General features: G+C 46.3%; 1 protein-coding gene across 14 annotated transcripts in view; it reads left to right on the top strand.

Annotated features, from left to right (window-relative positions):
- MACF1 (microtubule actin crosslinking factor 1) overlaps window positions 1–22,478 on the top strand; it is a 471,369-nt gene continuing 448,891 nt past the window's right edge. For 3 of the 14 annotated variants that reach the window (XM_073233661.1, XM_073233662.1, XM_073233665.1), the window contains exon 1: window positions 1–272. In XM_073233661.1, coding sequence (XP_073089762.1) covers window positions 53–272 — 220 coding nt within the window. In that variant the 5' untranslated portion in view covers window positions 1–52. Of the gene's footprint in view, window positions 273–13,690; window positions 14,017–22,478 lie in introns of those variants that run through there. The other 11 variants (XM_073233669.1, XM_073233671.1, XM_073233670.1 and 8 more) reach the window with 5 other exon arrangements.

Consider the following 22,478-nt stretch of genomic DNA (forward strand, 5'->3'; position numbering starts at 1 on the left):
ATCACTTCTCCCTGGGCCCTCAGGCCCTCCTGCTGCAGCTCCTGCCTCAGTGATGTCTTCCTCAGATGAAGAAACGCTCAGTGAGCGGTCATGCCGGAGTGAGCGGTCGTGCCGAAGTGAGCGGTCTTACAGGAGCGAGCGATCAGGGAGCCTGTCTCCTTGTCCCCCAGGGGACACCTTACCCTGGAACCTGCCACTGCATGAGCAGAAAAAGCGGAAAAGCCAGGATTCAGTGCTGGACCCTGCAGAGCGTGCTGTGGTCAGAGTCGCTGGTAAGAGCCCTGAGTGAGCTGGGTGCTGAGGGTGCAAGGGAAGAACCGGCCAGTGGGTACTGGTTGCAGGAGTGGGGAGTGGACAGGTCTCCGTCAGGGCTCTCTGACAAGCCAGCTGGAATCAAATTTGGTATTATTTACTATTGAAAAGATAATGAAATAACATTAAAGAAAAATTTGAAAGAGAAACACCTGCCACTCCTAATCCCCCTGTGCTGACTTGAGACCTATGTTCATTTTTTGCATCTCTTCCCTGCCTTTGTACCCATGCTGTTATATTTCCCATGCAGTTGCCTTCATGACTTATGTACCATTCTCAATATGACTTTTTTTAAACTTACTCTTATATCAAAAAAGATTTTCCATGTTATATCTTAGGCTTTACAGTTACCCTTTTTAATGCTGTGTGATATTTCATGATTTAAAAAGTCCTACTCATTTTCTACTTTTTTGTCATAGTAGACAATGCTGTACCGAACATCTTTATGGATAATAACACTTGACTTCTGTTGAGTTATACCCTTGCAATAAAGTCCTTGGAGAAGGCAGTTTCACTCATCTTGCCTAAAAGTTTGGTATACCTTTACCATTTGTGTAGTGCAAGGGCTACCTCATCCTGTTGTGGCAGATGCCGGCTTCTCCTTTGCCAAGCAGCAGAACAGTGCAGGGCAGTGGTTATGAGTGCAGGCTTTGGAGTCAGAGAGGAGAGGTGCTGGATTGTGGCCCTGCCACTGACCAGCTGTGTGACTCTGGGCAAGTCTCTTACCCTATCTGAGCCTCACTTTCCTCATCTTAAGAATGCTTCCTGTGCAGGGCCACCTTGGGAATTAGATGAGATAATGTACGTAAAGCTCTGAATACTGTTTTTGGCTCGGTAGAGGGGAGCTTAGTGAAGTCGTCTCCCTGCTGCTTCCTCCAAAGGCATCCAAAGCAGCCTCCGTGGGTTGTACTCAGTATCCCAGCTTACCCTGTAAGGCATTGGTGCCAGAGTGCAGATAGAAAGACAGACAAAGCAGTGCCTGGAGCTGATTCAGTGACATCACCTATTTTTATTCCATCACCAAGACCTGTCCTGCTACCTCGTTTGCATCTCTCAAATAATGCACCCTGCTCTTCTCTATTTTATCATCTCTCACCTGGACCTTCCAGCCACCATCTAATAGTTTTCCTCCTTCTTGTCTTGTCCCCCCTTCTTCCACATGAATAAAGTATTCTGTTCTATAATGCAAACCTGATTCTGTTACTCAGCTGCTAAAAACCTCTGACTTTTTGTTAGCTGTGGAATAACGGCTACAGTGTAAAGACTCATCAAAATCAGGCCCAAGCTTACCTCTTCCACTTCACCTTGTGCCACCTCTACCCCCTATCACCCTGCCACACTGAATTGTAGAGGTGTGCATCTTGCATGTTCAGACCTCCATGCTTTAGCTTTCTTCTCTGCAAGTTGCTGGGAACCCCACATCCTCTGTTACGTGCTGCCTCCTCTGTCCCTAAGGCCCCCAGTGGTATCAAAACTCCCTCCTCCGTTCCGTATTCATATTCTTCTCTCCGTGTTCTCTTGTACAGTATAGCAGCATCCCACAGGGTACCCATCATTCCCTCAGGATTGTTAGCAATTTTGGACTCTGTCTTGTTTATGCTTTTACCCCCAGCTGCTTGCACAGGGTATTGGGTATGTTGGAGATCAACCCATATTGAATGACTGAATGAATGCGAGGAGTTTTTAGAGGATAACATGTGACAGATTGTGATCCAGAAATAGGTAGTGGGCTGTAATGGGAAGCTAGACAGGGAGACGGTTATGTGGGCCCAGGTAGTCAGGAAAGGATTTTATGGGGGTGAACTCCAAGGGAGGAGACCTGCAAGACAGGTTGGAGAGTTTGAACTCCTTCTGGTGGGCAATAGTAAACCCTTGGAGTAAGGACTTCTCAGTCCTTCTCATGACCTTTGGGCCTGTGGCATCAGTCAGTCAATGTCCCTAGCATGCAGGAAGGGTTTACTTGTCTCCAGCCTCAAAGGGCCCTGATGAGGGGCCTCTGCACTCACAAACCCCTTATCTTCCTGAAGGTGGCAGAGTGGAAACCTCTTCCTTCCTAATGCCCTCCAGCCCATCTTCCATCAAATGCACAATTACATATCCCTTTGTGATGATTTCTCCTTCCATCTTCTCTGAGGAGCCCCACAGGGTAATTGGCCTGCTGTTTAACTTTCCAAGTCTAGAACAGGAGTGGAGTGGCTTTGACAGGGCTTAATCTCCAGGCAGAGTCCCGAAGGATGCTGCTGGGTGACCAAGCATAGGGTGCTGTGCTGTTTCCAGCATCCACGCTGATCTTCTTTACCTCCTAACACTGCCAAATGACTGTCTTGAGGAGGGGCTGGGCTAGTGAGGCTGAAAATGGGGAGACTGCCATGGTTAAAAATAACTTGTGCACTGCAGTTGGGTGTGTTTCTTTAGCTAGAAAGAAGAGAGGCAGCGGAGAAGAGGTGACACTTCTTCAGGCCTGGCTGAAATCTTCCTGTGATTTTAGAACATTGTCAAGGCTCCATCTGGGTAATTGAAAAAGGCAGTGCTACTTCTGCCAGGGACTGTTTCCTATGAGGTGCAGGAAGGGTGTGTCTGGGAGACCCTGGGTGCTAACCTCTCTGAAGTTAGGACTTTCCTTCTGGGAGGAAATGAAGTCAGTTTTACCCCAAAAACCAGCTGTGGCCTATGCAATTTTGTCCTCCCCATGGCTTGGCTTATGAAGCCAAGTGGGGGTGACTGAATCAGTCTTATCAAATACAGAGACTTCCCTTTTCTCTGGCCCCATTTGGTATCCTGAGCTTGTCTCAGGGTCTTGTCCATGCTTGAGAGTCCTGGCAGGGGACCCCTGTCAGAGTGGAGAGGCATGTCAGCGCCTAAAAATCTGCTTATCTCAGTCTACAAAGTCAAAACAGGTTCTAGGGGCACCATGCATGCTGGAACCTGATTCTTCCCATCCTCATCCTTTCTCTATCTTCTCTCTATCTTCTTTGCCATCTCTGTCTCAACTCCTAAAGCCCAGCCATCTTGAAATGGAATGATAGTCATTAACGAGGACGCCTTGTTTCTGTTGATTAGTGTCATGGCTTACATAGAGATTTCATAGTAACTGTGTGTTAGGTTTGGACACGTGTTGGGATCTGAGGCCCAGAGGGCTTAAGGGACTTGGTTATAGTTGCATTGGACTAGTAGACCCAGATCTTCTAGCTCCAGGTACATTGCTATTTCCGTTTCCTTAGACAATGCCTGACAACCAGGCCAGCCTGAGTCTTCTGACTGTCTAAATAGCTGACTTGATCTTCAGACTCACCTGAGAGTCCTTGTGGGCTCTCAGATCCTGGCCTATAGGAAAAGGTAGAGACAAGGGTCTAGGAAACTGCCTCTTTGAAGCACTCTGGCTCTCTGCTTTTAGTGAACAGCAATAGTAATATCCTTAATCACTGGTGGGGGGCAACAAGGAATGGGGAGCTGGGGAGGGTACTCTAGCAAGATGCACAACCCCACAGAGTAGAAAAGGGAGAGGAAAGCTGTATTCCCTGGGGCTTATGGGGAGTAGGGAACAGTAGGATCCAAGACAGTGTCACAGAGGTGTACATTGCATGACTCTAGGGGGTGTTCTTCATACTTTTTATCATAGATTTGTGTACAGTTAACCCTAGTTGAAAAACACATGGGTCCACAAAAATACACATATTTTTTCCAATAAATATATTAGAAATTTTTTTGGAACTCTAACAATTTGGAAACCATTTTCTTTTCTCTAGCTTACTGTATTGTAAGAATACAGGTATATAATACATATACAAAATATGTGTGAATTGGCTGTTTATGTTATTGGTAAGATTTCTGATCAACAGTAGGCTGTTAAGTTTTGGAGGAGTCAAAAGCTATATGTGGATTTTTGACTACACAAGGGGGTCAGTCCCCCTTAACCCCAGCATTGTTTAAGGGTCAACTATATTATGAAGAATTTCCTGCATATGGCAGCAAAGTGGAAGAAGGGATCATGTTTAGGCTATGAGCTTGACTTGGTGTAGGAGTGATTTTCCATCCACCTATCAATCAGTGGTTCATCCATCTAATGTCACATAATCAGGACCCTCTCTGTTCTTGGCACTGATGTTCAAAGATGGCTGAAGATGTGATCGCTTCTTCATGGAACTCAGTCTAGCTGAGAGAAGAGAGGAATGTAAAATAATTACATTCCAGTGTGTATTGTGAAAGCAAGGAGCACAGTAACTCAGGGCTAAGGCTTGAATTCATAGTTAGCCAGGAGAGAACATGTGTAAGATTCCTTCTTGGGAGCTCCTCAGCAGGTGCTGGTGAAATCATCATCCCCAACATCTGTTCAAATGTGGCCTCCCCCAGGAAGCCTTCCCTGATCTCTCCAGTCAGACAGCAATTGTATCTCTCTCTGCCCAGCTCTTGTTTCAGCTAGCCTTATATTAAAGTTCATTGTTTGTAGGTACATTTCCCCTGCCAGATCTAGAGCTCACTCTAGTCAGGAGTCCAGTCCATCTTATCCTTCCTGGTGTTGCCCCAGGACCTCTGAGAAGATGGGCTCTAGAGGCTCCATGAGGGCTGTGAAATGCAGCTCGGATGCTGGTGTTTGCTCCTGCTTTCAGAGCCTCAGAGCCTAAGCTCAGCTGCTGGAGTCACTGAAGGGCTTACCCCTGGGGGGACAGCCTTGAGAGCTTATGCATGGTCAGAGGAAGGAGCCTGCTCCTTTGTGCCCCTGCGTCTCCTCCAGAGTGGATGCTCTGAGAAGGTGTCTCCCTGCTTATCCATTCATTCATACATTCAGTAAAAAAATGGATTTAGTGCAGCTATGTTCCAGGCACTGTGGAGACTGGTCAATCTGGAGTCAGAAAATTTGGGCAGAAATGATTTCACTCTTTAGAGCCTTGGTTTCTTTATCTGTAAAAGGGAGATGATGACATCTGCTTTGGATAATCATTGAATGAGTATCAGAATGTACTAGACAAACAGGTTAACATGACTGTTAACTACATTTAGTGTGTCATTCCTTGTAATGTCCCTGCACCTGGAAGGGGACGTAGAGACTCCAGGAAGGCAGCAGTTTGCCAGGAGAGCAAAGAGGGGGCCCTAGGCCTCTTAGTTTTATCTCTTTCTTTTGAACACTAGGCTTTGTCAGAGAGCAGATTGAAGTAGTTTTTTTTTTTTTCTGGCCCAACCATGTAGGAAAAAGGGAATGCAGGGGTAGGAAATGGAGCCCTAAGAACAATTCCCCTGGGAACCCTTACTCCCAAGCTGGCAACCTTCCTTGGGCTGAGGCTTCTGGAGCTTTGTACCTAAGGAAGCTCCTCCTCCTTCCCACCTTCTCTACTTCTTCATGGCAGTATCCTCAGAGTCCCTGGCCCTGTCCTAGAGCTTGGTTTCAGTAAGAGAGATGAACAGTAGAGAGTCCTCTGAAAGTGGGGCAGAATGAATTGTAGCTACACACCACCAGCTCAGTCCCAGCTCTTTGAAAGTGAATCTGGGTCACATTAGCTGCAGGGATGGAAAGTGACCACGTGGGCAGAATTCTGTGCAGGAAGCAGAAAAGACAGTCAGGCTGTTCTTTCTCTGAGGCTCAGGGTCCCTGTGGACCTTGGCTGGTGAGGGGAGGTGGTTGCCTCACTGCAAGGTGCTGTCTTTATGCCAGTGGTTTCCCATCGTGCTTTTCTAGTGGCTTCCCAGGTGACACAAAGACAGGTTTGGAAAGGCAGTCTGACTCATGCCTTTCTTTTCTGGAGCAGCCAAGGACTGAGGTTAGGAATGCGGAGGAAGGACTGGTTAATTTGGGGGCTGTGGAAGGCTGTCATTTCTCAGTCCTGTGGGATTAGAGATTAGATGCCACAGAAGAGCTGCCAATGAAGGAGGATGTAGGGCTGCACTTGTCTTTTATTTCACCCATCATCCCTGTGAGGAAAGGTCTGTGAACATACCTGGGTATGAGTATTAATAACCCATCCTTACCAACATTCTATCCTGAGCCTGGCCAGTTGCTGTGGCTAGGGCCTACCGTGATTTGGCCCTGGCTCTGCCTGATGCCACCTGTCAGGTAGAAGCCGGCCAGCTTCCTGGCTCTGCCTTGGCTCCCCTGCAGGAGCAGAACTGGTACTCCTGGCTGGAATCTCTGCCTGGATTTAGGATGCAGCTGCAGAGAAAGTCTGGAAGCCCCTGTAATTTGAAGAGTGAGTGATTACGGACTGACATTTCTGTTCTCAGCTATGTCCAGCACCTACCTTAGAAGGCACCAGGCTTTAGCAGGCCAAGGGGAGGATCCTGCCTGGACCCCCAGTGGTTGTGTCTCTGGGCATGCCCTTTCTTCCTCATTTCCTCGTTTCCTCGTTTCCTCATTTGGTCACTTTTCCATTTATTTACTCAAGGGACTGGTTCTGGGAGTCATCTGGATCCCCAGTTCATCACTTGCCAGTTGGGTGACCCTGGGAAGCTACTAACCTTACTGAGCCTCACTTTCTCATGGTTAAAACTGGGGAGCAAAAGTGCCACCACAATCTTCCAGGATGGATTAAGTGAGAGAGTAAGAATGAGGTTCTTGGTCCAGTGCTCTGCAGTCAGCACTTCATACATATTAGCTATGCTCATTAATATAATAATATATTAACTCTCATTCCTATCATTCATTCACTTGTACACTTGTTCACTAACTCATGAGTGCATTGATTCATTCCTTTGCTCATTCATTGTTCATTTAACAAATATTCCTAGGACTGCTTTGTGCTGGGCTCAGCCTGGACTTCAGAACCCAGCTCCCACTTGTGAAGGCAGCTAGACTGCCTCATGAGCCAGTCACATGGCAAAGCCCAGATTTATAAGGAAGTTCTGAGAGACAAAGGCTTCCTCTTATTTCTGACCCCACTTCTGGCTTAGAGCAATGATAGTGTTTGATCTGGGACTTGGAAAAGACAGGAATTTGCCAGCACAACCTGAAGAGAGAGGGCATGTCCCTGTTGCTTGTTTCTATTCTTGCTCTCCTTTCTTTGGCCTTAGTAGAAAGGCAGGAAGGGAAATGAAGATAGAACAGCTGGTTAGAGTTAGTAATTAAAGAATCCAGAGGGTGGTTTGGGGAGTTGAACTCTGGACTCAGTCCAGGAGCTCCTGAGAGCTGATGCCAACTGGGATACCCTAGTAAATAATAGTTGGAAAAGCTATTCTGTATTGAGTCCTCGATGTATGCCAGGAATTTTACATATATCATTTAATTCTCACAGAACCCTGGGAAGTAGTTGTTATTCTCCCAGTTTTATGGAAGAGAAAAGTTCAGGAGTTTGTCCGAGGTCACACAGTAAGCAGATAGTGGAGCTGGATTTAGCATTGCTGAATGTGTATGGCGCCCCCTAGAACACATGTGGCCTATGCCCTTCCGAATTGTTCATGGCCATGGTTCAGGTTGGCCCAACTCCAAAGCCCCTGCATTCTTCGGAACATTTCAAACGTACACTAGTGAGAGTAATATAATGAACCCCCATCACCCAGATTCAAGTATTATCAATTCATGAACAATCTTGTTTCAGTCACACACCTCATTTTTACCTCCCCAGTTACACAGACATAAGTTCCAATAATCACATACTTCCACCTCCCTTACTTTTAAACTGTTGTACTATACAGTATTTTCTCCAGTAGTAAATTTATCAGTTTATCTGCTCAGGAATCATATCTGAATACTAGAACCACCAGTCCTACCTGACCCATTTCCCAGAGGCATCACAAAGGATTTTGATTCCCAAATGCCAGGGCCTCAGGGGTTGTGTGTCCCTCCCAGCTGTCCCTCCGGTCCTTCCAGCTTGAAGTTCATGCCCTAGGCCCAGAAAATGCAGAGCTAGGCTAGAGCATACTTGGTTCTGTGTATGGAAATTTGATTTCTGAGGATGGTTTCTGTATGCGTTGTCTAAAACACTTCAAACCCAAAGACCCTGGGGTTTGGGGCTCTGCCAGTATAATTGAGGAAAGTACCCTGAAAATGGATTTTGAAGATTCAGTCTCAAGAGACTGAAGTTGAAATGTAATAGGATTAAAGTCTTTAAAATCATGGGGGAAAGGAATTCCATTCTTGTGAGAGGAGCCTGTGCCCCAGGCCTCCCCTGAAGCTGGGAAACAGCTTCATGTGACTGATCAACTGAGTGCAGCAGCCACCACTCTCTAAGATCTGAGATTTGTGCTCAGTTTCCAGGCTCCCTGTCACTGCTCCTTTAGAGGTTTCTATCCTGGAGTAGTATTGGTTGGGGAGGTATTGTTTTAAGTGGAGGGGAGCTTCATAGGTAGTGAGCCACACCTCCTAATTTAGGGAACTTCCCAATTACCTCACTGAGTGCAGACTGCCTATAGCCCTGTTTGATAGGAACCTCAGAGGCCCCACACAGGATGAGACCCTCTCCTGCCCCAGAGCAGGAAGGAAAGAGATTGGGTGTGGTTGAGTGAATGGGGTTCATATCAGCTTCATTCCTTCAAGAGAGAAAATAAAATGGTTATATTCACAGAGAGGCTGGGAGATAGCAATTTTGGCCAATACCTTTTCTCACTACTATTGATATGTTCCAAATGCCAGGCTTTGTGCTTGGAATCTTACATGCTTTGTTTGACCTAATCCTCAGGACAACTTTAGGACACAAATGTGCTATAGTAGAAGAAACAGAAACCCAAGTTCAGTAACTTGCTCAAGGTCTCCCAGCCGGTAAGGGGCCAAGTTTTGGGAATGGCACGAGCTTTGCCTAGGATGACCCACTGACCCCTACATTACATGGAACAGTAGTTTAATAACAGCTAACATCTGTGCAACTCTTGGAAATTGACAGAGAGCCTTAACACTGTGGGAGGCCCCAGATGGGTAAGGCATTCCATGCCCCTTTGGGATAGTTGCCTATCAGGGGTCCAGCTTCTGCTCATTTCCCCCAGTTAGGATTGAAGATTCTTTAGCATTGGCTCTGACAAGCCAGGGGAGAAGGCCTAGGGAGAGGCTGAGGTGGAGAGACTTGGCCAGTTGCTATGGTAACCCAGATGGCTGAGTAACCATTTTGAGGGTTGCTATGGTGACTGGCTGCAGGGTGGCAGGGATCTTGTCTTCCTTCCTGGGTGGCTGGCACCATCCAGGCTTCTTAAATTAGTGATGTTGCAGTTTCTGAACAGAAGAGGGCAGCATGATAGTGGGCAAAGGCCTTTTAACTCCTGAACTGATTTGGGAATTTGAGGCAAAGCTTAGTGTTTACAGGGGCTGGGCAGAAAGGGAGCTTTGGTGGGATTAACCAAAGTGGTGTCTGAAAGGCTGGTGGGGCTCCACCTGGAGGCAGGTGTCCTGAGACTAGATGATTTTCTTCCAAGAGCTGGCTAAGGATAAGGCTTGAAGGAGCCCCTGGGAGCCCCTTCAGTGTCTGGCTCCAGCTACTTTGTGGAGTATAAAAGGTGCAAGAGATAGTTTACCTCTGCAAGGAGGAGCAGAGGGACACAGACACAGACACAGACACACTCAAACACATATCCTACTAGCAAAGAATTTATTTTTAAAGCATCATTAACATGTGTAAAATAATGCAGCATGAGCCAAGCTGAAGAAGTGCTGGGAGTAAACTTTCTAGAGGTTGGAGGCAGAGCGCTAGCAGGAGAAATAATTTTTCATTTTGCTCTTTCCTTTCTGCATGTGAAGTTCCTTCAGCCACTGAGTGGACACTGAATTGGATTCTCCATTGTCCTGAATTACAGATCTAGCCCACATTCCCACTCCCATATGTCTTCAGTGATTTATCCATGCCTTTAGCAAATATTTATTGAACCCCTACTAGGCACAAAGCATTGTGTTCAGTCCTACAGTGAAGAAAGATAAATAGATGTCTCTGCCTCACAGACTTTATGAACCAGGAGATTGAGCAGGCAGTGATGCAATATGTGTGGTTGGAGACCCAGAAATGGGTGAAAGAAAATTCGGTTAGGATTTTGAGGAGAGGAGCCTCTTTTATGCGTGTTAAAAATAACTTCAAGTCATTTTGGGTGAACTTTCAAGATGGATAGGTGGAGCTGGTAGGTGGAGGACATTGCAGGTAAAGGCTCAGAGTTTGATGATAGGGCAGATGCTACACACAAGGTTATCACCGGAGATCAGCTTATAAAGGAGACGTGAAAATGTGGAGGGATTTGAATGCCAGGCACAGATAAGGGATGCTGTGAGAGACAAGCCTACTTGCTTCTTCAATACCATAGCTTCTAGCTTGTCAGAAGCCACAGGCAGCTGAGTGTTTTACGATCATCTGGTTCACTTATTCATACATTTAATCAAATTTTTAAGCAAATATTTAATGAGTGCCCTTTATGTGCCAGGTCATTTGCTGGATGCTAAGGATCCTGTAGTGAACAAGACAAGCAACAGCCCCAGTCATCAGGGAGCTAATGATTTAGTAAGGATAAAAGACACTGAACTTCTAATTTCAAGAGTGATGGATATTACCAAAGGGGAGTAGACGGAATGGGGAGTACCTGCTAATCTGGGGATCAAGGTACGCTTCCTGCAGGAGTTTCAGCAGAGGTGTGAGTAGCAATCAGCTAGGCCAAAAAAAGAGAGCAATGAAGGGTTACAGCCAGGGAGAAAAGCAGGTGGGAAGGCCCTGAGGCAAGAGAGCTTGTTTGAGTTGCTGAAAGAAGTTGAAAGTGTCTGGGCCTTAAGGGGAGAAGGCACTGGAGGCTTAAGGGGAGGACACTGAGGAAAAACAGGGCTTTATTTCCTTATATTACCCTTTCCCCCCACTAGATGCCCTTCTGAGTACATCCTGCCTCCTGCTTCCCCATTGCAGTCTCCTTAAACGCAACAGCAGTCTCACCATCAGGAGCAAAGGAGAATCACAGACCAAAAGGAGAAAGCCTCAGAGCTGTTCTGATTGTGTGGTCTGGCCGTAAATTTAGACTGTTGCTTGGAAAAAATACAAAACCACGCTTTCATAGGCTCCCTTCTTCCCATCCCCCCAGCAGCTGCTTTGTTCCTCTATCCTTGTAAAATTGTCTCTGTATAAAACAGGAACATCAGCTAAACATGTAGACTTCCCCCTTTTCATTCATTAGAAGAATGCTTTACTTCAAAATCTCATGGAAGCATTTAAATGCAAATCTTGTCAAGAAAGCTACTTGAGACTGCGAAGTCCTCTAGCCACAACCCAAACCAGAACTTTCTTCCTTGATTACTGTGTTTCTTAATAGGAATCTCTAACTTCCCTCCCCTGGCACTCCCCACCCCTCCCAACGGCTTCAACAAAGCGTAATTCCCAGAACAGACTCTTTCCTCTCTTGCCCTTGTCTTTGCTCAACTTTGGGGAGCCTCAGTCACAGTTCTTGAGGAACCTGCTCACAAAGTGCCACGTGTAGCAGTCCCAGGAGGGTATTGAGGGACTTCCCTATTTACTGTAAGAAAAATGAGGCAGATGTCTGTTTGTGGGTGAGGGTGCAAATGCATGTGTATATGTATTTGTGTCTGGGCCTTCTTAGCCCTACTGCTATAATATAGGAAACACAGATGACTCAGCACCGTCACAGTCAAGATCCCCAGAGTGAGCATTTCTATATCCTCTGCTGTTTACGAAAACTGTGCTTATGCCATCAATCACCAACTCCTTTGTCCTGCATTTTCTACTAAAGTCTTGTATTTATTTTAAAAAGAATAAATCTCAAGCTTGTTCTCCTTTCTTAAACTGAGCTCATTAGCAGCTGACTCCAAGCTGAAAATTAGCTTTTTTTAAGCACAAAGGATTAAATTGGAAGAGAATGAACATTTGTCCAAGGATCCTCCCTGTCTGTTCTGTTTGAGGCCCTTCCCTTTATGATCTTTGTACCTAGCATTTGGGCAGGCCAGCAAAACTTGATGGTAAAAAATATGATTAATGCTTTGCTCACCCAATTTCTAATCATGGTGTGATGTGGAAACAACTGATGTGCACTTATTAGTGACAAACATCATTTTTCCTTGGTATTAATATGCTGAGCATTCACTAAATACTTGGCATTACTCCTAGCTTATAATGATGCAGACCTTGTCCCGGGGATAGGAAGCTCCTCTTTAAAAATCCTGAGAATGGGAACTCAAATGGGAACCCAAGTCCCAATTCTGGCCGCTCAATGTTTCATGAACTCTTTCTTTACTCGCTAATATGTTGCTGTTGTGAGATCAGCCAGTCTTTTTACCCACAACCACCTCTCCACCCCCTGAAAAGTCAAGTTAATAGACTTGAAGCTGGGAAGGATAACGGCTGGATGGGGGTAGATGGGGCAAAAAGATCACCTGCATTTGCCTGAGTTCCTCCCTCACAGGTCTTGGCCCCAGCACAGTTGCAGGCTATGAATATTGGGGTTGAAGGATACACAGCTGAATGGAGGATGAGACGGCGTTGGGGACTGACTCCCACCTCAAAATGGTCCCTAATGAATGCCTACCTATATTTGTGAGTTTCCTGTCCACACGTTCCTTTCCCCTGTTCCTTCCTGACCAGTTAGCCTCCAGAATCCTTTTCTTTGTTCGTAACAGTCCTAGTTTAGTTTCAGGTTCCCGCATTTCTACCTTTTGTTCTAAGTCTGTCTGTCCGTCTGTCACTGTGTAATACTCCTATTGGGTCTTTCCTCTATAGATTTATGTCCTCCTGCCTCTCCTCTTATTCACCCCATGGTGCAGTTGGAGCCCTGTTTCCATTCCTCCCTCGGCTGTCATTTCTCAGCCCCTGGCTCCCCATCCTTGGCCTGGTTTACTTCACGGTGCTTGGTCTGCCCTCTTATTCGAGTTCAGTTTCTTCCGTTTCTGGAAAACCCTTTGTTTCTGGGATTCTTTGTGGTCTCTGTGTTGCCTGTGGCCTCCCTCGCACTGCAGCCCTGGCCTCATTCTGACCGCGGCCAGCCTGGGAGCTGCCTAGGTCGTCTGCCCTCTCCCTTCCCTTCAGCCTCTCCGGGTTGTTGTCCAGCAGCCGCACAGGCCCAGCTCGGGGTCTCTCCAGCCAGGGGCCCCTCCTTTGTCCTAGCCCCGGTGTAGGTCAGCGCCGAATGGGGCTGCACGCGCACCCTGTGGAGTGGGTCCCGCGGTCTCCCTGCCGCTGAGGCCGACCCGGCCTTTCACCCTGACCGCGGGGGGCCTCGCTCCTGGCCCGACTCCGCATCACACCCCGGCGCGGGCCCGCCGCGTGCCCCCCTCGGCCCGGGGCCCCGGTCGCGGCCGGCAGTGGTCCGCAGCCACCTGGGGGCCCGGGTGGGCAGTTCAGGCCCTGTCGGCCGCAGCCCCGGGTTGGAGGACGCGCCGGGCCGCGGAGGCGGCGGGAGAGGGGCGGGGAACGGGCCGGGCCCGGCGCTCCTGACAGGAGGAGCCGCCGCCGCCGCCGCCGGGGCGGGCTGAGGGAGGAGCGGAGCCGAGGGGTGGGGAGGCGGAAACGGGAGCCGGGCTGGCGGGTCGCGAGCGGCCGGTGCGAGCCGGCTGAGGAGCGGAGCGCGACTACCGGGCCGGGCGAGGCGCGAGGAGAGCGGGGAGCTAGGGCGCCGCCGCCCCCGCCCCCGACCGCACAAAGGGCCGGGGCTGGGGCCGCGGCCGCCGCCGCCTGAGCGCGCGGGCCTGGAACCGGCGTCCGGCGGAGAGTGCTGCGCGGGCGGCCATGGCCGGCTACGTGCCGGGTCAGCAGCCGGCCAACCGCAGCCAGGAGAAGGAGTTCGTGCAGGCTTACGAGGATGTGCTGGAGCGCTACAAAGGTACGGCCGGCGCCACGGCCGGCGCCGGGGATTCGGCAGGAGCGGGAGCCCGCGGGCCGGCGCGGCGTGGCCTTCCGCCCGGCCCGCTGCAGGTGGGGCGGCCGGGCGGGGTCGCGCCCTCCCGGCGTCGGCGCTGGCCTCGGAGCTGCTGTTTCTCGGGGCCAGTTTATGTACAGAGTTGAGATAAGCCTCTGGAACCGGCTCCTGCAGCAGACGGCGCTTTTCATATCACCAGTTACATTATTTGCCCTACTACCTGGCTCCAGCTGGAAGGAGGGGAGACGCGGAGCCGGCTTTGGACACCTAATGCCGTGGGGAGTTGCTGGGGAGGAGGAGGGGCTGGGCGAGAGCGAAGCCACCCATTCTGCTTCCCGTGCGGCTCCTCCCTGGACGAGGCTGGGACGTCTGCCCGCCCGCCGAGGGTCCCTCGCCCCCTTTTGTCTCCCTTAGTCTCGGCTCAGTCGCGTGGTGGCCGAGGTTGTGAACCACCTCTGTTTCGCGGGGGCCGGGGGTGTCAGTGAGTGTGCAGTTTTGGTGGCGAGGCCTCCTTCCACCCCCACCCCCCTTGGGCTTCGAGCCCGAGTGAGGCAGGGGTCTGCTGCTTTTTTTCCCTCAAAAATAAAGATTTGTCTTGGAGCTCGGATTTCAGCCTCTGGAGGCTCGCTTGCTAAACAGTTCTGCAGGTTAATGCCTCATCCAAACTTTGGGGGGTATACAGAGAAAGTTTTGACAGGCCAGAGGGTCTGTGGCGGGCATTTCCCGAACTGCTGTAGGTGCCCTTTTAGTGAGAGCGAGGGATGCGTGGCCTTGGGAGGCCCCTGCTTTGATCTTTAACATTCAGTTCTGGGGTTTTGCTTGTGAGGCACTTGAGCTTTCCACAGACATGGAGGTTTTCCCAGAAACTACATAGGCAGCACTTTCTCCTATTTTATTTGTCATTGGGTCTTTAGTTCTTTTTCATTGTAAGGAGAGGAAACTTCAGCCCTTCTACTGAGTCCAGCATACTTGTTTACGACACATATCCAGTGAAGGGAAACTAATGAAGAAGCTGTAAAATGTTCCTTTTTTCCCCCATGTGGTATTAGACTTCTGCTTGGGAATGCAGCAGAAAAGAGGGAGAGAGAGAGAGAAATGCTAAAATGGACCTGCTTAGTAGTTCTTGTTCCCTTCTACATCAGCTCCTGTAAGCTGTCCAGGTTTTCCTGCCTGCAGCAAGTTTTCTGTCAAACCCCTGTGGTCTTTCTTTTAAGAAATGTGGTTCATTTCAGAGCACAAAGAGTTTAGATTGTGCTGCTGAACTTCATTGAAAAAACGCTGCTAAGTGAATGGTTCCATTAAGTTCCCTTTGCTTTTTTTGAGCAACACTGCGCTCTTCAGAGGGAGGGCACTCTGGGCCTGTCTTGGACTGTGAGAGCTTTAAAAACCAGCAGAATTAAAACAAAAATAGGTGAAGAAATCTCAGTACCTCACTGTATCATATTGCTGATGGCCTCCAGCTGAAAGGAAGTTGGATTTCTAGCAAATGAAACTAGTAAAGGAGAGGCAAGTAGGGCTTGTTGGAGGGGAGGCCTCATTGTTCAGCCCTTTTAGCTTTCTCTCACTTTGGCCGACCTCTGAAGGACTTTGATCAGGTGTATTGGAATTTGATCCTTCCCAGACACAGATCTCTTGAAGGGGAAGAATGAGTCAAAATGGTTGGCCAAAGTAAATTAACTTGAGCTGTATGAGGTCGTTGTGCCCGCTGTTCTATAATAGGTGCAGAATTTCTCTTCCCCTCTGCACCATTCTCACTGGGAAGTTGGTGAATTAGCATCTGGGCCTTTGTTACTTTGCTGTATGGAATTCCTGCATTTTCCAGACTTGGAAATCCCCTTTCTGCCTTAGGAGGAGAACTGTTTGCCTAAGCTGGAATCAATAGTGTGACCAGGGGAGGTAGTTTGTGAGGATAAAGCCAGGAATTAGTTTTGGGGAGACTTGGAGGAATTCATATCGATGGTAATGGGGTTCTAGATTCTCATTGGTTGGCCACCAAATTGCCTAGATCTCTCTCTCTCTCTCTCTCTCTCTCTCTCTCTCTCTCTGCTATTATTTGTAGTTACTTCATTCAAAATGAAATAGGATTTTTGTGTTCAGAAGGAAAGCTAAAGTTTTTAGCTGCATAAACTGCCCAGAGGGGCAAAGGTGAGGAAGGAAGTGATCATTTGCAGTGCGAAGACACTGGAACAGTAGGTATTGCAGCTGTGTTAGGAATGGTTGTCAAGCATGGATTTTCCAGACTTGTGCCTGGCAACTATTTCCGTGTGTGTTGGTAGTGAGCAGTGTTTTGGCAGGATTAGGTGATTCAGCACGGGCATAAACACTCTCTTATTTCCTAAATATCCCAAAGGCTCTTTCAGAGCCTGACCAGCGAGCAAGAAGAGGTACAAGTAATAACTCTGGATCCTAACATTTCAGAGTGGGTAACAATCAACAGAGCCAGGGTATGTTCTTCATTCTTCCAATCCTCCAACAAACAATTATTAAACATTTGTTAGAGGTAACACAGTGTTAGACTCTGGAAATGCCAGACTTATGTATGAGATCTGGTTCCTGCCCTTGGTTATTCACATCTGACAAGAGAAATGTATATGCAAGCAAGTAATTATGATCCTGTGGTAAGTACTTGAACAGGAATATATAAAGTACTGTGGAAGCAAAAGGAGGGATGAGTATCTCTACTTGGGGTTCTTTGGGACGTTTGACAAGGAAGGTGACACTTGAATGGGCCTTTAGCCATGAATGGGAGTTAGTCAGATGGAGGAGGGTGGAGTGGGGAGAAGGCAGAGGGTATAAATAGCATGTGCAAAGGCTTGAACTGTGAAAGTGAATTGAGGGATTGAGGAATGAGAGTAGCTGATTGTGACCAAAGGGCTGGAGTTTTGTGGGAGCAGATGATACTGTAAAGGACCCAGAGTCCAGCTTGTAAAGGTCCTTTAATGGCTTTATTCTGTGGGCAGTGGGGGAGTTAGTCATTGAAAGTTGAAAAAAAGCAACAATTAGTACACCAATTTTATTAATTCGTAATAGAGAACATGTCCTGTGATTGGAATACTTACGTTGCTCTCTGGGGCCCTCTTTCCCTTGCACCAGAGTGCTTATGAAGCTAGTAATCAGATGGTTGCTTGCTAAACATGGAAACAAAGAGAAGAGAGGTGTATCATTTTGAGGAATACTTCATCCAGGTGATGTTATAGGCCAGTCATACAATTTTCCTCTCTGTAGACTGAGGTCCTTATGCGCACCAAAGGAAACTAAGAAAGAATAGTCAGAGAGGTAGGACCAGGATCTGATTCTTTTCCTCAGATAGAGACAAATAATACTGATATAGGCATACTTTTAGGTATTAGCGAGGAGGATTAAAAACAAACACAATCTGCATTCGTGATAGTTGATGAAGCAAAAACAGTAATATGTAAGTTGGTTCAGGCGGAATTAGACTTTGTTTTCACAAAGCCCTCAAGACTTAGTGTCTTTACAGGCCAGGCTGGACTAGGAATAAAAGAGAATATTCACTTCAACATTGGTAACATGGAGTATCTGGTACATAAAAGTTTAAGAGTTCTCACTAGGTGCCAAAGCTTATATGAAGCTAGTTAGGACAGATTTTTAGTTAGGACTGGTGTCACAGAAAATAACTTAAAAAACTTAACTGCACAGAGAGTTAAGAGTGAAGGGTCTGCATATTATTTAACATAACAAAACTAGCAAGGCAGCATGATAGTAGAAAACAAGGCTTTAAATTTCTTTATAGTCTTGTGCTGCAATTCTACCTCTGCCGCTGCTGTGTGACCTTGGAAAAGGCTTAATCTCTAATCTTTGGATTTCTCATCTGTTAAAATAAGGAAGCTAATACTAACTCCTTGGAATTCATGAGAATGTAAATGAACTGTGGATGCTATGAAGCCATAATGTTTAGAAAAACCTTCACATATATAACACATTGTATTTTACAAAGTGATTTCATATTTATTATCTTACTTGATCTTTATAATATCCTGTAAGGAAGGTATTATCCTCATGGGTAAATTTAGGCATAGAGACTTAAATTATTTTCCAAGAGCCAGGATCTAGACTTCTAAATGAAGGTTTCACACTGTGTCACACAGAAGGAAGTTTTAAAATCAGAGCAGTGACTTGGGTTGAGATAATTGTGAAAATGCTTTAATTGTTAGTATCGTTTGTTAGTATCATTATTGCTACCAGTTTTTAGCCTCTGAACTACAGTCACATACCTCATTTGGCCTCTATTTCCAAGTCTCTGAACTGTGGAGAATTTCTTTTTTATTATGGTAGAGGTTTCATGGTATATGAATCACTTTGAAATTTTTATACAAAAGCAATGTAGTACAAGGTGATAAAGTTTTGTTAACATACTGGTTGAAAAATATAGACTGAGGATTTGGTTATGTTTACCTAAGTGACACTGAAATGATCTCTTGGTTAAATATAGACTCAGTTTATAAGTTCCTTTTTAGAACACAGCCCTTGGATTGGAGTTGATAGCTTCTAGACAGAACAATAGAGTAATTTCTCCTTCTGGACATGGACACTATTAATTCAGAAAGTGAGTCAAGTCCATCTGCTGGGAAATCACAGGCTTTGGCCACCTTGATGCTGTTGAAATCATAAAATGTGTGCATGTGCTGACAGTGCTTGTGGGAGCTACTGCTTTTGTCTTGGGCTTGCTTAGCAAGTAACAATACACGCCAGGGAAATGCATCAGCTGAGGCCTTATTACATTGTACTTATAAGTGCCAGTTTCAGGTTTTAGAAATCACAGTAGAAAGAACACTTCAGAATGTATATATGGGAACAGAAACGTCCCAAGATCAAAAGTCACAAGTAGACAATTATGGGCTGCAAAGTGAGTTTGTAGTGTTTTCTCAATGGTCTGGCAAACACCCAGGCCCTCTTTTACTAGATAAGGTTGCCCTTTTAGCTTCCGGTAATTATATGTTGAACCATGTTGGGACTAGGTTGTAGGGTATGGAAAAGCTCCCGCTTTTGGTCTTCATGGTTTTGATTGGAGTTTAAACCTCTGTTGTCTTGCTTCTTTCTACCAGGGGCATTACTAATTTCCTGGCCTTTCAGGCTTCTTGGCTTGGCTTGAAGAACTTAAGAATGTTTATTTCAATTTTTTCTGTTACTTCTAATAAAATACTGTTTTTCCTTCCAGAGTGTTTTAATTCCTGGACTAGATTATAATAAGTCTCTGATTCTTTGCCTCCAGCTTTCAGGGCCTTCCATAATTTGACTTGCTCTGAGTACTTAACTGCATATCAACTGTTATTGTCCAACGGTTCTCTGCTCCATATGCGCAGGTCTCAGTAATTCTTCCTCCAGGTCCTCTGAACTGCCTCTGTGCTTTTTGTTTTGTCTGCCTGGAATGGCCTCTCTCTTTCTCTGATGGTCCAAATCTTCTTTTTTTAAAAATTAAAGTGAAGCATGTGTCCTTCTTGCAGCTTTTTCCTGTCACTCTCCTGGACATTGATCTCTTATAATGTCTACTTCACTGATCTCTTATAATATCTACCTCACAATTAGTTTCTTAACTGTGTACTGTTTTGTCTTTGCATTGCCTCATGTCTGTTAGAATTGTTTCCCTAATGAGGTTTTATGCTGTTGTAACATAGAGGCTTTTTATACTTCTTTTGTAAGTGGTTGATTGACAGGGAATTCCTCTAAAGAGAAGGGGCAATCATATCAGTACTTTCAAATCATAGTTTTAAATAATGTCCTTTTCATATTATAAAAGTAACATGTTTAATGTAGAAATTTGTAAAAAATATAGGAAACTGTATAGAGGTTTAGGTAATATGCCTGCCTTAGTTGTGTATGTGTAGGGGGAGGGCGGAGAGGCCGGCTGACCAACGGGTAGATATGCTCTGCCTGAAGGGAATGCAGCTCTCAAGGATGGACCTTTTTTGACCAGTCTGGAATGTGATACCCTCAGCTTGCTGCGGCTCCATAAATTTGTGTTACCATGTAAGTTTGCTCTCACTGGGCACACGCATTTATTTTTCTTTCTCTGTCCAAATTTCTTTCTTCTGTGTGACCACGTGTCAGTCATCAAAGATGTGCCAGTTATCAGGGATGATTTGGGTCATTGCCTAGGACAAGTTAATTGGTCAGTCAGCATTTTTATTTTGGGCAAGGGCTTTGCCAGCTGTACTGCTGGATTCCCTCTTATCGTAGAAAATTTTTATCGTGATTCTTGTTCAGAAAGGTAAACTCAGTTGCTTTGTGTTGATGAAAAGAATGAGCTTGCTTGAAGTGTCTTGGAGTTCAGATGGCTTCAACCCAGAGGAGCATGTTGAATTGAAACATATAGACAGGGATTTTTTTTTTTGGCTGTGCTTTTAGTCAACAACAATGAATAAGCTCACTTGTACACTGCATTCTTCTAGAATCTATAAGCAGATACTATGTTGGGGAAAGTGGTAGTGGGGAGATTGCAGTGGGGAGGGGAGAGACACTTAGAAGCATTGAAAGAATCTTAGATTGAGGTAGAAGGAGAGAAGGTCCTGAATGTTAGTATGAGGAACCTGAAGTTTATGCAATGGACAGGATTAATGTAGTGGAGATTTTTACTTCAGGAGGCCATTGTTGTAATTGAGTCATGGGGTTAGATTAAGAGATGTAGAGGAGAGGAGTATCTTTGAGAGACATTCTGGGCAGGTACAGGGACTTAAAATACTTTAGATACTGTCATTACAAACTCTTTTCTGTAAGATTTTGCCTTGAAAAAAAGAATGAATTACCCTCGTGTCAGGGCTATTCCAAAACAAAATTCTCTTTTTTTCTTGTATAAAATCTTCTTTTAAATGGCAGAGGTATCCAGCAGGTAGGTAGTTATATAGAATATGTGCTCTAGAGAGTCATAGGTGAGGCAGTCATCAGCTTATGGAATCAAAGCCCAGGAGAGGACATGGAGATTGCTTAGGGAGTGTGTGTACAGTGAGAAGACGTTTGAGACAACCTTCATTATTCATTATTAACGTGTTAGAGAGGGCTGTGCTTTTGAACCTATGACTTAAGGTTGTGTTTCTAAGTCTTTATATCTGATTTAAATCAGCAATGCCTAGTGCCTCAGAACACCTGTTCTACCCATTCTCTGGATGTCCTTTATTGTATGCTTTCAGAATACCTATCAAGAATTGCATAAGAAGTCATCTTAAGTCTTTTCTAAAATCTTCAGTTATATCTGGAACTGCTAACCTCCCAGGGTGTCAGGGGGCTTGTTTGGAGGATCCATTCATTCACTGAATTAATAAACATTTATTGAATGTCTACTCTGAACCAGGCAGTAGGCGAAGTGCTGAGGTATTGTTCTTGCAGCTCTCTGATCTTACCGTTCAGTGGGGAGGACATATTGGTGACCTGACAGTCACCACCTGCTGCAGGGAGTGCTGTCCCATAGGTGAATGCTGGTGCTGTGGTAGGGAAGGGTTGGTGCTCACTAAGCGTCAGGGAAGGCATCTGAGAGGAAGTGACTGAGCTGTCACCTAGAGGACTTGGGACTGTGGGCCAAAAGTTCCAGGCATTCTGGGCACATGAACAAAAGTAAGGGGATGAGAGGGCTTGAGAAGAGGAAATATGAGATAGTAAGCTTGGAATGGAGGATGTGAGGGAAGGAGATGAGGTAGGAAAAGTGGGGAGGGTTAAAATGTTGACTGGCTTTGTATATCCTACTCTGTAGAGTTTGGACTTTATCCTCTAGGCTTTTGGGAGTTGTTGAGGGATGTCAGGCAAGGGAGACTGATTGGGCTTACTAGAAATAACTTTCCTCTGCAGCAGTGTGAAGGTGGATTGGAGAGGGGTGAGACTAGTGACAGACCAGTTAGGAGGCAGTTACAGTAATTTTGGCAGGGGGTGACGAGTTTAAACAAAGGTTGTAGAAGCAGTAATGTAGCAAAGTGGGCAAACCAAGAAATGTTAAGGGGTAAAATCCATGTGTTTTGATGACTAAGGATGTGATGTATGAATGGAGAGGGAAGAAACTAGAATGGCTTGCAGGTTTCTGGCTTGGGTTTCTGTGTGGGTCGGTGGTATCATTCAGTAAAATGAGTATAAGAGGAGGAAGATTGTTTGCGGGGATGTGGTGGCAGTGGGGGCAGGGGAAGACACCGAGTTCGGGTTTGGTTGTGTTGAGGTCAAGGTTTCTGTTAGGCAGGTAGGTGGTTGTACAGAGTGTGTGTTCGGGAGAGCTGTAGGTGAGGCAGTCATCAGCTTATGAATCAAAGCCACAGGAGAGGACATGGAGACTGCTTAGGAAGTGTGTGTACAGTGAGAAGAGGTTTGCAACAAAAACTCTGGGGAATTCCATGGGGAAGGTGGTTTTGGGGGCAGAGGAAGAGGGTTCCCCTGAAGGAAATCGTCCGTAGAGAGTGAGTAGGCAGAGATGTAGGAAGAAGAGAAGTGAG

The sequence above is a fragment of the Manis javanica genome, chromosome 4, assembly GCF_040802235.1.
Source record: "Manis javanica isolate MJ-LG chromosome 4, MJ_LKY, whole genome shotgun sequence".
In the NCBI taxonomy this organism is placed as follows: domain Eukaryota; kingdom Metazoa; phylum Chordata; class Mammalia; order Pholidota; family Manidae; genus Manis; species Manis javanica.